This window comes from Puma concolor, chromosome E4, assembly GCF_028749965.1.
Source record: "Puma concolor isolate L17-30 chromosome E4, mPumCon1.1.hap2, whole genome shotgun sequence".
Lineage (NCBI taxonomy): Eukaryota > Metazoa > Chordata > Mammalia > Carnivora > Felidae > Puma > Puma concolor.
Window position 1 is genome coordinate 60,468,885 of NC_141683.1, and position 13,488 is coordinate 60,482,372.

At 50.1% G+C, this 13,488-nt stretch overlaps 2 protein-coding genes across 5 annotated transcripts in view; one reads left to right on the plus strand and one right to left on the minus strand.

Moving 5' to 3' along the window:
• The window catches only part of STYXL2 (serine/threonine/tyrosine interacting like 2), a 30,542-nt gene extending 24,825 nt beyond the window's left edge, over nt 1-5,717 (minus strand). For 2 of the 4 annotated variants that reach the window (XM_086694466.1, XM_086694465.1), the window contains exon 1: nt 4,260-4,755. In XM_086694466.1, coding sequence (XP_086550592.1) covers nt 4,260-4,269 — 10 coding nt within the window. In that variant the 5' untranslated portion in view covers nt 4,270-4,755. The other 2 variants (XM_025926333.2, XM_086694467.1) reach the window with 2 other exon arrangements.
• A 4,363-nt stretch (nt 5,718-10,080) lies between these two features.
• GPA33 (glycoprotein A33) overlaps nt 10,081-13,488 on the plus strand; it is a 35,779-nt gene continuing 32,371 nt past the window's right edge. The window contains exon 1 of the mRNA XM_025926230.2: nt 10,081-10,123. Coding sequence (XP_025782015.2) covers nt 10,081-10,123 — 43 coding nt within the window. The remainder of the gene's footprint in view (nt 10,124-13,488) is intronic.

The window sequence follows — 13,488 nt, forward strand, 5'->3', positions numbered from 1 at the left end:
TTTGCTATCATCAGGTTTTGATTTTAGATAGTCTGGTGGATATGTAGCAGGATTGAGTTGTGGTTTAACTCAGAATTTCTATGATATGTTTCTGTGTTTATCGATTTCTAGCTGAATTCTCCCGAGGTCAAATAACATATTTTGTACGATTTCAAGCATTAAAAATTTGTTGATACACGTATGGCCCAGCATATGATCTATTTTGGTAAATGTTTCATGTGCGTGTGATAAGAATGTATATCCTCCACTTCTTGGGTACACGTTCTGTTAATGCCAAACATTGTTTATCATTTTGTTTAAACTTCCTATATTCTTTTTTTTTTTCCAATATTTATTTTTGAGAGAGAGAGAAAGAGAGCACATGAGCAGGGGAGGAGCAGAGAGAGGGGGAGGGAGAGAATCCCAAGCAGTCTCCTCGCTGTCAGCACAGAGCCCCACGTGGGGCTTGATCCCATGAACCATGAGATCACGACCTGAGCCAAAATCAAGAGTCAGACGTTTAACCGACTAAGGCACCCAGGCGCCCCGAAACTTCCTATATTCTTAATGATTTGGCACGGGGGGGCTCATACTATAACAGTAGCTGAGGTTGTTTTTAAAAATTTTTTCCATTTGACTAAGATTGTGGGTTTTATTTTTGTCTTTAGTTCTGTCAATTTTGGGCTGTATATGTTTTAAGGCTTCATTATTCGATCATCGAAATCTTTTTAAATTTTTTTTTTTCAACGTTTATTTATTTTTGGGACAGAGAGAGACAGAGCATGAACGGGGGAGGGGCAGAGAGAGAGGGAGACACAGAATCGGAAACAGGCTCCAGGCTCTGAGCCATCAGCCCAGAGCCTGACGTGGGGCTCGAACTCACAGACCGCGAGATCGTGACCTGGCTGAAGTCGGACGCTTAACCGACTGCGCCACCCAGGCGCCCCTCGATCATCGAAATCTTAAATGATGATATCTTCCTGGTGAACCACACCTTTGGTCATTGTGAAACATCCTTCTTTGTCTCTGGTTACGTCCACCTTAGTCTTCCCTGTCTGATATCAGTAACTGGCTTTAGTTAGTGTCGGTGACTGTGGCCATTTGTATTTTCCAAAGGTGGCCCCAGCGTTTCCCGTCTGGCTCGTTCCCTTTACTCCTGCAGTGGTAGCAGAATTCACGTTGCCTCCTTTTGAGCCCCTGTAGTCCTTTGTATGATTTCTGAGGCTAGCTCATGAGCATCAGTGCACTTCTGTCTTGCTTTCTTGAATGCCAACCCTTGGAATTCGGTCACCAGGCTATGAGAAGCCCAAACTGGCTCGCATGGAGAGACATGTGACAAGACCACGTCAGGCGCTCTAGCCTACAGCCCACCTAAGGCCCCGGATGACGTGTCAGACGTGCGAAGATGCCACGATGATACCAGCCCTCAGCGGCCGAGTCTCCCTCAGCCTCAAGTCCTCTTGGACCTTCAAGTCTTTCCAGCCGAGGCCCTAGACATCTTGGAGTGAAGAGAAGCCACACCACTGTGTCTTGTCCAGGTTCCTGATTGTGAACATTAAAAACGGTTCTGACACCACTAGGTTTTGAAGGTGTGAGCAATTGTAACGGAACGGGGTAGTGTACGTTTTCTATCCTTTGTTAATCGTTGCATATCTCTATGTTTTTAAGGTGGGTCTCTAGTAAACAGTAGGTAGGCTTTTAAAAAAAAACTGAGTCTGATAATACGGCTTTTAATTGGAGTGTTCAGTTTCTATTCTGTTTAACATAATTATTTCTCCACGGGTTTGAATCTACAATCCTACCAAGTTCTTACTATTCACTATACTTTCGCTATATTCTTTTTCTCTTCTCTCTTGCCTTCTTTTGGATTGACTCTATTTTAGTTTTGCACCGTCCCCTCATTAGCTTGTCAGTGACACACTCTGTTGTCAAACTTTTAACACTTCCACTGCATGTGGCAACCTGCATCCTGGACTTCCCACTCACATTTAAAGTCCCAGACACCCTCTCAAGATAACAGTCTTAAGCGTAGAGTGAGGTATGCGGACAAGGAGGCCAAGAAAGAAATCAAGAGCGAAAATTGTATCTAGGAAAGAGCTCGGTGCGTGGTTTCTGACCCAGGAGGCTGTCTGGTCTACGTCCATCGGAGACGTGTTTAGTTTCTGAAGGGATCATGTTTGCAAAGGAACCATGAGCCCTAAAAAGCCTTTGGCTGTTTTCAGCCAAATCTGGGCCCCCAAATTTCCAGAAGTAGGACACAGTCTGCCAAAGCAACAGCCTTCAAGGAAAACACACTCTCTCCAAGGGCAGTTCAGATGTGGTTTGATAACAGACAAGGAAAAAGGCCCAAACGGGGAAGCTAGAGGCCACACAGAACAACAGACAAGGGAAGGCTACCCTGAGAGCCCAATCAAGGTCGAATCTGGGAGATCTTCCTGCTTCTCGGGCAGACATGCTCATTACTTGTATGGACTGACGACTGTACCTCCTGTTCCTCCTTTTAGCAAATGGGGGCTTGTCCTCCTTCACCCTGGCCAGCCCGTGACATGCTGCACTCAGACCTGGGCAGCGGATGCAGACCTTCTGGAGAACCTCGCCCTTTTTTTTTTTTTTTTTCAAGGTTTTATTTAAATTCTAGTTGTTAACATACAGTCAGAGAACCTAGCCTTTGAACTGTACGCAATGTTTGGTAAACTGCTTTGGGGGTTGTCTCCCCTGGGGTTTCACGAGTGGGGAGAAAAATACCATGAATATTAACCGCCTACAGGGGTATACTGCAGCTGAGACTGGTCTGTATTACCAAACCCATTTCCTCTTTTCTCGGGGCTCACGGACCTCATTCCCCATCCTCCCTTGTAAGAAAGCACGGCTTTGCGGAGTTCTAGCCAATGGAAAATGAATGGAAGAGAAAGGGCCATTTTGAGGCCTGGCCCATAAAAACCTCCTGAGAGATCCCGTCCCATTTTGTCTTGATGCTAAGGGGCACGGTGACTTTAGCAGCCTGCCTTAAGAGGGACGAGCTACAGGCGAGAAGGAGCCTTCCTTCCGGAGCCACGGCTCCGGCACCTGTTTTGGAATTGATGTGAGTGGGAGAGAAATACCCATTTGCTAAAGCAAGCTAGCCTTACCCTAACTACCACACAAAGCCTTTCTTCACCTACCTCAATCACACACAAAACTCTCTCTGCTGTGTCTGGTAGTTTAGAGAGGGGAGGGATATACTTTAAACACTCCGTCCTTGGGGCGCCTGGGTGGCGCAGTCGGTTAAGCGTCCGACTTCAGCCAGGTCACGATCTCGCGGTCCGGGAGTTCGAGCCCCGCGTCAGGCTCTGGGCGGATGGCTCAGAGCCTGGAGCCTGTTTCCGATTCTGTGTCTCCCTCTCTCTCTCTGCCCCTCCCCCGTTCATGCTCTGTCTCTCTCTGTCCCAAAAATAAATAAACGTTGAAAAAAAAAAATTTTAAACACTCCGTCCTGATAGCGTTTCTAAGTGGGAACAGAACGCCGAAATTTAAAGGAAAAGTTCCCAACTCCATTTGGACAAAGTGTCCTGGCCCACGAGCGGTAACCCCTGCCCTGTTCCCATCTCACTCCAGTGGGGAAGGCTTTTGAACCCTGGGAGGCAGGAGCCAGCAAGACCCCAGGACAACGGAAGAAAAGTGGACTCAGGCAGAATCACAGATATGTTGAGGCAAAGTTACCTTGAGGTATCCTCGTTGGGTCCTTCCTCCCGTTTTTACAGATAAGGAGACGCAGGCTCAAGAATTAAAGGGAGTCGTCGCATAAATTTGGTGACAGGGCTAAGATTAGAAGCCGGGTCTCGGGGCGCCTGGGTGGCGCAGTCGGTTAAGCGTCCGACTTCAGTTCAGGTCACGATCTCGCGGTCCGTGAGTTCGAGCCCCGCGTCGGGCTCTGGGCTGATGGCTCGGAGCCTGGAGCCTGTTTCCGATTCTGCGTCTCCCTCTCTCTCTGCCCCTCCCCCGTTCATGCTCTGTCTCTCTCTGTCCCCAAAATAAATAAAAAACGTTGAGAAGCCGGGTCTCCTACTATTATCTATGGCAGAAGAAGATAGGCACACACCATTGCTGCAGCCGGCGGTCAAACATTTCTTTGATGTCTCGTGGTTTTCCTGAAGATTTCATGCCAATTCCCCAATCGATACCATAACATACGCTCAATAATTTTATGTGAAAGAAAGTTTTAAATTACTCGTCATCAACTAGAGAGGACTCTCCCGGAAGACGCACTGTATTTCTCTACCCCTGGATACACTACTACTTACCTCCAGGCATGCACACACCCCAGGCTGAAACACGCGGCTGGATCGCAGACGCAAAATGATCTTAGCACAAGGGGCTGGGCCTGAACTCTTCTTGTCCTGACTCCTTCCCTCTATGGTCTAGCGCCCAGATTCAGCCTCAGTCCTAGAGAGTCAAGCATCACCCTCCAGGTGGGCCGGTCGGACTCCTACTTGTCCTTCGAGGTTCAGGTCCAACATCATCTCCTCTAGGAAGCCTCCTATGACCCATCCAAGTTTCCCTGCCCCACCCCCCACGCACTAGGCCCGAGGCATCCTAATTCCCGCACTTCCCACGCCACGTTCCAGTGCCATCTGTTGGCATGTTTGCCTCTTCCAGAAAGTATGACACATAAAAAAGTACTCAGTAATAGAAACGAGTGACCTGAAGGCGGTGCCTGGGTCTCCCTGGGGCCCACATCTCGCGCTCGCCGGCCCACTCCTGCTGGGGCCGCCCGGGTAGGGAGCTCGGCAAGTGCACACTTACTGGCTGGGGGAGGGGCTCCGGAGGTAGTGGGCCTGCACGGCCCTCACACTGGTTTCATCCTCCTCACTTGGGACGACCTGCTCCTCCTCTGGGTCCCCGCTGGTCGCCATGACAGCCTGACAGTCCCTGTGGGTTTGGCAGGAGAAAGGTGGTTAGGGAATCCGCTTCTGGAGGTTTTGTGGGGGGAAGGGGTATATCGGCGGCGTTAGCGGGGGAAGGTCAGCGCGTACGACCCACCCCCGGGAGGGAGACGACCCATGGGGAAAGCCCGGTCTGACTTGGGTTCGGCAGGACACCGAGATGCACGCCCCAGCTGTGTCAGCTGTCCACCTTGGAGTCACAATATTTAAGAAGCGACAACCTGGCCCCTTCCTCAGATCCCGCCAAGGAGGCAGCGAGGCGACCCAGGGCTCTGCGTGGACTAAGCTAAAGCCGTTGGAAAGCAAGGGATTCCTCAGGCCAGAAGGATCTTTCTGTTGGAAGTCCCGGGTGTGCCCTCACATACACACAGGCACGTGAGCACACACACGTACGCGTGCGTACATATATGTAGGCACACGCCCCACTCGTGCACAGACGCACGCCTTGGCCTCTCCTGAGGGAGGGGCGGGTGGCCCTCTTCAGTGCCTCTCACCAAGGCCGCAGGGGTCATTGCCTTTGGCTCAGGCACCACCCTGATTAAGGAACATGAAATCCCTCCGGAGCTGGTCCCACACACGGCTGGGCCTTGCCACTCCAGGCAGAGTTGCTGCCCCTCTGCTTGTAAGTCTCGGGCTCACAGGACACAATGAAGGGAGAGGCGCACTCACCGAGGCTTTGCCTAGATCTCCACACCAAAGGGCAGTCACCCAAGGGCTGAGGGACCCGGATAAAAGGGCCAAAAGTTCCGATCAGCGAGAGGGACCAACCTCTTTCCTCTCTTCAGTGCTTCTGCTCTGAGGGACAGGACAGCTGTTAACGGGAAATCTTAGCTACCTTCTAAATTTAGCCTCTGGCCCCATAGCCTGGCAGATCTCTGGGAGGACGGAATGCAGTCTCAGGACCCAGACCTGAAAGCTGGCCCCATTTAACTCTTTCCCTCCTGCTCCTGGCTGCTTCTCTGGACACCGGACACTGACATTGAGCAGCAAAGTTAGAAGAAGGTCAGGCTTCATAGATGGAGAGGCCTGAAGAGAAGGTTTCCTTTGGACTCTCTCTCTTGCCTGCAGCTACCTATTCAAAGTCTTTCCAGAAGGCGGTCTAGTGCCACAAATCTAGAAGAACGGAACAAATTGTATCCCAGCCCCATGTCAGTCTAGAGGGTGCTGGGAAAAAATACCCAATATATAGATTGGGGCAGGGGCTCTGATGGATGTCGGGAGAGGACTGTGGTGCAACTAAAGGGTATAGTCAACGGCTTGTGACCAGGGTTACGTTTCTCTGAACAGCGATGACTCTGAATAGTAAACGAATAGTTGTGTTCACCCTCTACAATCCCTCCCCGACGACACTCACATTCGTGGGGATGGTCAAGTGGCAAGCCTGGGTTGTGTAAAAATCCCACGAGCTTCGGGGCTCCTGGCTGGCTCAATCATTGAGCGTTCGACTTCGGCTCGGGTCATGATCTCACGGTACAGTTCTGTGACTTCGAATCCTACATCAGGGCTCGCTGCTGTCAGCACAGAGCCTGCTTCCAATCCTCTGTCCCCCCCCCCCCAGTGCTCCTCCCCCACTCCTGCTCTCTCTCTCAAAAATAAATAAACATTAAAAAAATTCCACAAGCTTCATAAACTTCAGATGAGCTCATAGCCCACCTTACTCCCCTTTGTAAACTCCCACCATCACCATGACCAAAGCAAAGCCCAAAAACCCAATAGTTCAGCCCCTCATCTCACACATTCTATAATTACACCTCCATCCATCCATCCATCCATCCCATCCCATTGGTCTACCCATTCACAAATGCTTATCTACTATGCGTCACATAATTATATGCTCAAAATGGTCCTTCTCCTTGGCCAAATGGAACAGTGTCTTGCACATGGTACCATCAAAAATTGGCTAAATAAATGAATGAGCTCACGCTTTATTAGGAGGAATGAGACACAGATCAAAAATAACTCCAGCATAAGGCAGAATGTAGTTAGTATCCTAAGAGAGATCCAGAGTTCTGTGTGGGTTCACAGGAGGGAAGAGCCCTTCTGGCTGAAGAAGTCAGGAAAGGCTCCATAGAAGAGGTAATGATACACACACTGGCCTTTTAAAAAACAAGTTGGATCATAAGAGCAGATATGATGGGGGAAGAAATGCCAGAGGGGAGAGCATGAACGAAACTGGGGGATGTCAGCGGTTAAAGCTGGGAAGAAAGCAAACAGGTTGTGTGGCAGAGACTGGGCAGGGCTGGAGTTAGGGGCTCCTTTGGAAAGAGTGGTCAAGGAACACATCTCTGAGGAGGAACATGGCACCACCCCTGGCCAGTCACCAAACCTCCACCCTGAGGGTCAAAATAGGGACTCGGGAATCGACTGCCAAGGAATGGCCATAACTGAGAAACGCTGGGGATTCATTTCATGCCCACCCAAGGTTCCATAAAGATGAGATGTGGTTTGGGAGAGAGGTGAGGTAAGGGAGGGAAGGGGCAAGGAAGGACAGAAGGGCTGCCTCAGTCAGGGTAAGGCTCAAGGGGATAGGGCCACAGCACAGAGAATGAAAGGGTGGCAGGGAAGTAAGGGAGGGAGGGAAAGACGGAGAGCCAACAACACACCTAAGAGAGGCAACAGATAAGGAGGGGACCGCTCAGCAGGAGGCATGGCCTCTGTCTTCTGTATACCCTCAGTCACCTGCAGAGGGTGACATCAGGCCACTGGAGTGAAATCAGAAAAACACTCACTAGCTGTATGACCTTTGAGAGCTCATTTCACTCCTCTGAGAATCAGATCCCTGTTTGTAAAATAGAGAACCGTCATACTCATCTCCCCATTTTGTTCTGACCACTCAGCCCAAAGTGGGGCCCCTTTCCTCCGCTCAATTTCATTTCCTGTAACATTTTCTGGGTTATGTTCCCCATAGCACCATCACCCTTGAAGTAGGGTGACCAGTCATTTCCACTTTGCCTGGACTAAGAGATTCCAGGGACAAGGGATTTTCTCTTTTAAAACCAGGGTGGGGGCGCCTGGGTGGCGCAGTCGGTTAAGCGTCCGACTTCAGCCAGGTCACGATCTCGCGGTCCGGGAGTTCGAGCCCCGCGTCAGGCTCTGGGCTGATGGCTCAGAGCTTGGAGCCTGTTTCCGATTCTGTGTCTCCCTCTCTCTCTGCCCCTCCCCCGTTCATGCTCTGTCTCTCTCTGTCCCAAAAAAAAAAAAACGTTAAAACCAGGGTGGTTCCATGGGCGGGGGCGGCGGGGGCGGAGACAATCCCTTTAATAAATGGTGCTGGGACAACTGGACGGCTACGTGCAAAAAAATGAAACTGGACCACTTCTTACATCATACACAAAAATAAACTCAGAATGGATTAAGGACCTAAATGTGAGACATGAAACCATAAAAGTCCTAGAAGAAAACACAGGCAGTAATTTCTTTGACATCAGCCACAGCAACATTTTTCTAGATATAACTCCTCAGGCAGGGGAAACAAAAGCAAAAATAAACTATTGGGACTACACCAAAATAAAGAGCTTCTGCACCATGAAAAGAAAAAAAAAAAAAAACCATCAACAAAATGAAAAGGGTAACCTACTGATTGGGAGAAGGTGTTTGCAAAAGATATGCCCTATTAGGGGTTATTATCCAAAATATAGAAAGTATTACTCAGCACCAAAACAACAATCTGATTAAAGAATGCACAGAGACCCTGAATAGACATTTTCCCAAAGAAGACAGATGGATGGCCAACAGACATGTGAAAAGACGCTCAACATCACTAATCATCACGGGAATGCAAATCGGAAACACAATGAAGACATCACCTCACACACATTAGAATAGCTAACATAAAAGAGACAACAAATAACAGGTGTTCACAAGGATGTGGAGAAAAAGGAACCCTCAGGAACTGGTGGTACAGCCACTGTGGGAAATAGTATGGAGGTTCCTCAAAAAATTAAAACTAGAAATACCATATGATCCGGTAATTCTACGGATACAAACTCAAAAGAAGATGAAAACACTAACTGGAAAAGACATATGCACCCCTGTTGACTGCAGCGTTATTTACAGTCGCCAAGAAGCAGCCCATGTGCCCTCTGATGGGTAAACAGACGAAGAACATTACTCAGCCACAAAAAAGCACGAGATCCTGCCATTTGCAACAACGTGGTTGGACCCAGGGGGCGTTATGCTAAGTGCAATAAGTCCGACAGAGAAAGGCAAATGCCGTTATCATTCCACTTACGTGTGGAATCTAGAAAACAAAACAAACAGACAAACGAAGAGCAGAAACAGGCCCACAGATACAGAGAACAAACCGATGGTGGCCAGAAGGAAGGCGGAAAAATCGGTGAGGGGAGTAGGAGATCCAGGCTCCAGTTAAGGAATGAATAAGGCATTCATTAATTCTCTTGGCTAAGAGAATTACAGTGAAAGGTATCACCATAGCATTGCAGCATGGCGGGTGGCAGCTAACTCGTGACGAGCACAGCATAAGGTATAAACTTGTTGAATCGCTACGTTGTACACCGGAAACGAATGTCACATTGTGTCTGGTCCAACTCTACCTCGATTCTTTTTTTAAGGACAGTTCCAAGCAAACCGAGACAAGTTGGCCATCGTGTTTCTAAGGCGGTCTTCTTTCTTTACTTGTGTAACTCTCATCTTCCCAACCAAATGGTCAATTCTCTGAGCATAGAGCCTTCCTGTCTTCTTCATGACTGTGGCTGTAGTGTGGGTCGGGTGGGGGTTGAGGAGAAGGGAAGGAAGAAGGGGATCCTATTGTGGTCTGGGGTGTGTCAGCAATTGTGGGCGACGCCCTTCTTTGATTGGCTTAGAGAACCTGCCTCTGAGATCATTCCCCTTTTTATTACAAGATGTTAACTTCCTATCTGTTATAGCAGCCCACACCTTGGTGAGAAGTCCAGGACTTTGTACACCTGCCAAATGGAGAAAAGGCGGGGGGTGAGGGGGCGGTGACTGGTTCAAGTCCAGTCCAATAGGTTAGCTCCTCTGCCAGACCAGCTGACGAGCACAATTGGGGGGCCAGGCTGGGCAGAGGTGCGCAGGAAAAGGGAAACCACAGCGACAGAGGGCTGGGCCAGGCCAGAGGCTGCTGTAAATTCAACTAGTCAGCCCAGACCTGTCTGGGGCTCAAGCCAGGCTGGGCTTGGGGCACAGAGGAAGCAAGACCATGGCGAGGAAGATGAGGCCTGTGCTGGGGATGCTCTGTGCAGGTGAGTAGGCTCTTCCCCTGTCCAGGGCCCAGGGGCGGGTGAGACAAGGGGCCTGAGTGTTGGCAGTGCCTCCTCAGGGAGGCCCTCCAGTGACATAGATGAGTTCCTGCTGGGCAGAATTACAGGTTCTGTTGTGCAGGCGGCAGGTTCCAGGCCAGAACCAGTAGCGGAATGGCCTGTATATGCGTATCAGTAAATAAAATCCCGGGCCATTTCTGGAATGAATAATTCATAAATTCTCAAGACTGTAAATTCTGATCCCGAATCAGATCACGAGATCAGACACACAATCTGACAATAGGGACTAAGTATTTGAAATCAAGTCCCAGAGAATCCAGAGTGTGTGGGTATCGACATGTTCACTACCTGGGGTTTTACCCGTCGCCTTAAAACTAGAGGAAAAGGCAATGGTAAAAGTGATAATATCTCCATCCCACGTAGGGAAACCGAGGCAGAGAGACACTGTAACTTGCTCAATATCATCCCCAGAGCAAGAGAAGACTCAAACCCTTCAAAAACCCAACTACAAAGGCCCTCTCCAAAGGTCGAAGCCCTTGGGCCCTTCTGATACTCTGGTCACTGAAAACTTGGCAGGTGGGAACACCCTGCAAAATAGAAATCAGACATTTGTCGATATAATGGTCAAATCCAAATCCACTGCTGTCAAACAGCAAAGCCATTGCGTGGGACCCATGGAGTGTTTAAGGGTTAGGGCGGAGGCCTTGGTGTTGGGGTACTGGGCACAGGGAGGAAGTAGAATGCAGAACGGAAATTGAGAGACTGGGGCTGAGGGAATTGGAGGAGTATCTCTAATTTAGTGTATTTGGCTATGCTAAGAAATCCCATCAGCCTGCCATCTAGAAACTGTTCCAGGCGTCAGGGATCTGGTAAAAATGGGGAGGAGGTGAAGAGTTATACCAGGAAACTTAGGAAACCCCTAGGCCTGGGAAGTGGGGCCAAGGTATTCAGCTGTTAGAGCAAGCCCCAGGACCAGCTGGCCTGTCGGCCCAGCGGGCCCCACGCTCCCCATCGCTCAAAACCTGGCCTTCAAGCCCTTAGGTGGAGGTCAAGGCCTGGATGTGGACCTGGGAAAGATCCATCAGCTCAGGCTGGCTCAAGCCCCACAAGAGGCCCAAATGACTGGGGGTAGAGAGGCCCTCATGAGCAGGTTAGAGGGCCTCGGTGGTTCATTCCTCCATGGAAACCTCTTTACTGAACGCATGGTTTCTGCAGGGGTCTCAGGAGTGAGGGGTCTGGAATGATCGCAGCCATGAGGGAACCTGTCTCAGCCATCAGTTGCACACAGTAAGGATGCTTCAAGCCCTGAGGGAGGGAGGCTGAAAGGAAATGACCATCCTCCCCGGACTAGGCCAGGGACGCTCTGAGCCCGAGGTCTTGCCAGGGACGTTTCCCCCTCCGCCACCCCCCTGTACACATCCTTGCATTTGCAGTCTGGCTACAACCAGTGCATTTTTGGCCTAGCAAACAACTCTAAAACAAAAAGAATGAAAAGTGGTCTTAACTCTGAATTGCCCGGAGGGGTCCATTTTGCCCCTTCCTTTGAGGAGGCGTGTGACCCCTGGGGAAACTCCCCCAGTGGAACCAGCTCTTGGGCCTGTGTTCAGACCGGATGATGAAGCGTGCCTTCTGCCGTCATCCCCTTCCCTCTACCCGCCCGGCCTGCCCGGTCCAGCTCCATGCGTCCACGACCTTTGCCTCCGTACCTTACACGAAGGGGGAGGAGCTGGGGCAGTGGGCAGGACAAGCCCTGGTCGGTGGCCAGCTCGGGGCATAGGGACGCTTGTCCAAGTGGAAACATCTGGGGACAAAATGCCCACTGCCATACACGTGAGCAATGAAGGTGTTCAAAGGGCATCTGGGTGGCCCTTCCCACCATGTGTCAGGAGAGGACCCCCGAGGAAGGAGCAGGGAAGTCAGGGAGGGGCTCCTGGAGGAAGCGGAGCTTGAGCTGGGTTCCAGAAGACCTATTAGCCTTCCCTCCCGCTTCCTTTCTCCACCTGAACCTGCACAGGAATGACCTAGATTTTGCTGATGTCCTGGGCAGAGCAACACCCCCTCTGAGTGAGCCAGTAGGCCCCAGGACTCATCAGACGTTGGGGAGACAGAAATTATGACATACGGTAGGGACCCAAATGGAAGGTGGCATATTAGAAAATTTAAAAACAATATGAAAGCCCACGGGAAATCAGCCTGACAAGACTAGTTCGCCCTTCCAGAGCAAATGTTCCCACCTCCTCCTATCATGGAGCTCTACCCCGTCACAGGCACTGGGAGGGGCCTCTCCCTTCCTGTGCTGACTTTACACGGCGGCGGTGGGGGGGGCAAATTAGTTAACCTCCATCAACCTCCGTTTCCCGCTCTGTGCAATGGGGGAGGGTAATCTATAATGTGTACAAATGCAGTGTGCCTCCCACAGGGTTATTATGGATAGTAAATGAGTTTGTAAACGTAAAGGTCTTGGAACAGTGCCTGGCGCATAATAAGCATTCAATAAATGCCAGTTATGATTATTACGGATATTATTAGTGCGGGCAAGTGTAAGTTACAGAGAATTAGTAGACTTTGGTAATCAGTCGCCTGAGCGCTGGAGTCTGGTTAGACGTGTGCCAAGAAAGAGTCAGGGTCACCATGGACGAGTCCTGAGATATCGCCCCTCCCAAAGGCTTCTGGAGAAAACGGCCCAACTCGTACACAGAACTAAGGCTCTTCCCCTCCGGGGAAGTTTTTCCAGCCACCAGACTCCGTGAGACTTGAAGTGACAGAGGTACAGTTGCAGGAAAAGAGATGTGGAAAGAGGAAGCCGCCCGAGGGAAAATAGAGTCTCTAAGCAGCTCCACCTGGAGTCACTAAAATCTTTGAAGACTTGATAAAAGACACAAAAAAAAGCCCCACCTTCCCAGAACTAGAGGAAACCCCTTTGAAGCTTATATTAGAAAAACTTTGGAAAGTACTGCATTATACAGAGAAACAAAGGAATCTATCATCCCAAAATACAGTAGAGGAGGAAATACATTTTTTCTCCCTCATCCGAAAATATTTCAACGAATCCATGGATGCTTGATCCATTTGGGGGGGGGGGTCCTTTCCTGGGATCTAGGGGTCCAGGTTCCTGAACTGAGGCTGACACGCCATTTTAGATCCCTTCCCTGGGGTCTCTGCTAGAGCCACAATTCCCCGCAGGATAATTTTCCCTAAAAGACTTACACTTGTCCACTCTGAAGTTCACACAGGCTCGGGGAGGTCCCTGTGGTCTGCCCTGTCACAGTGCAGCAGATCTGAGCTCAGTGTCAAGCTCTATGTCCAAGCTCCTAAGCAGGGACCCGGCCCAGGCTGTGAGGTTTGTG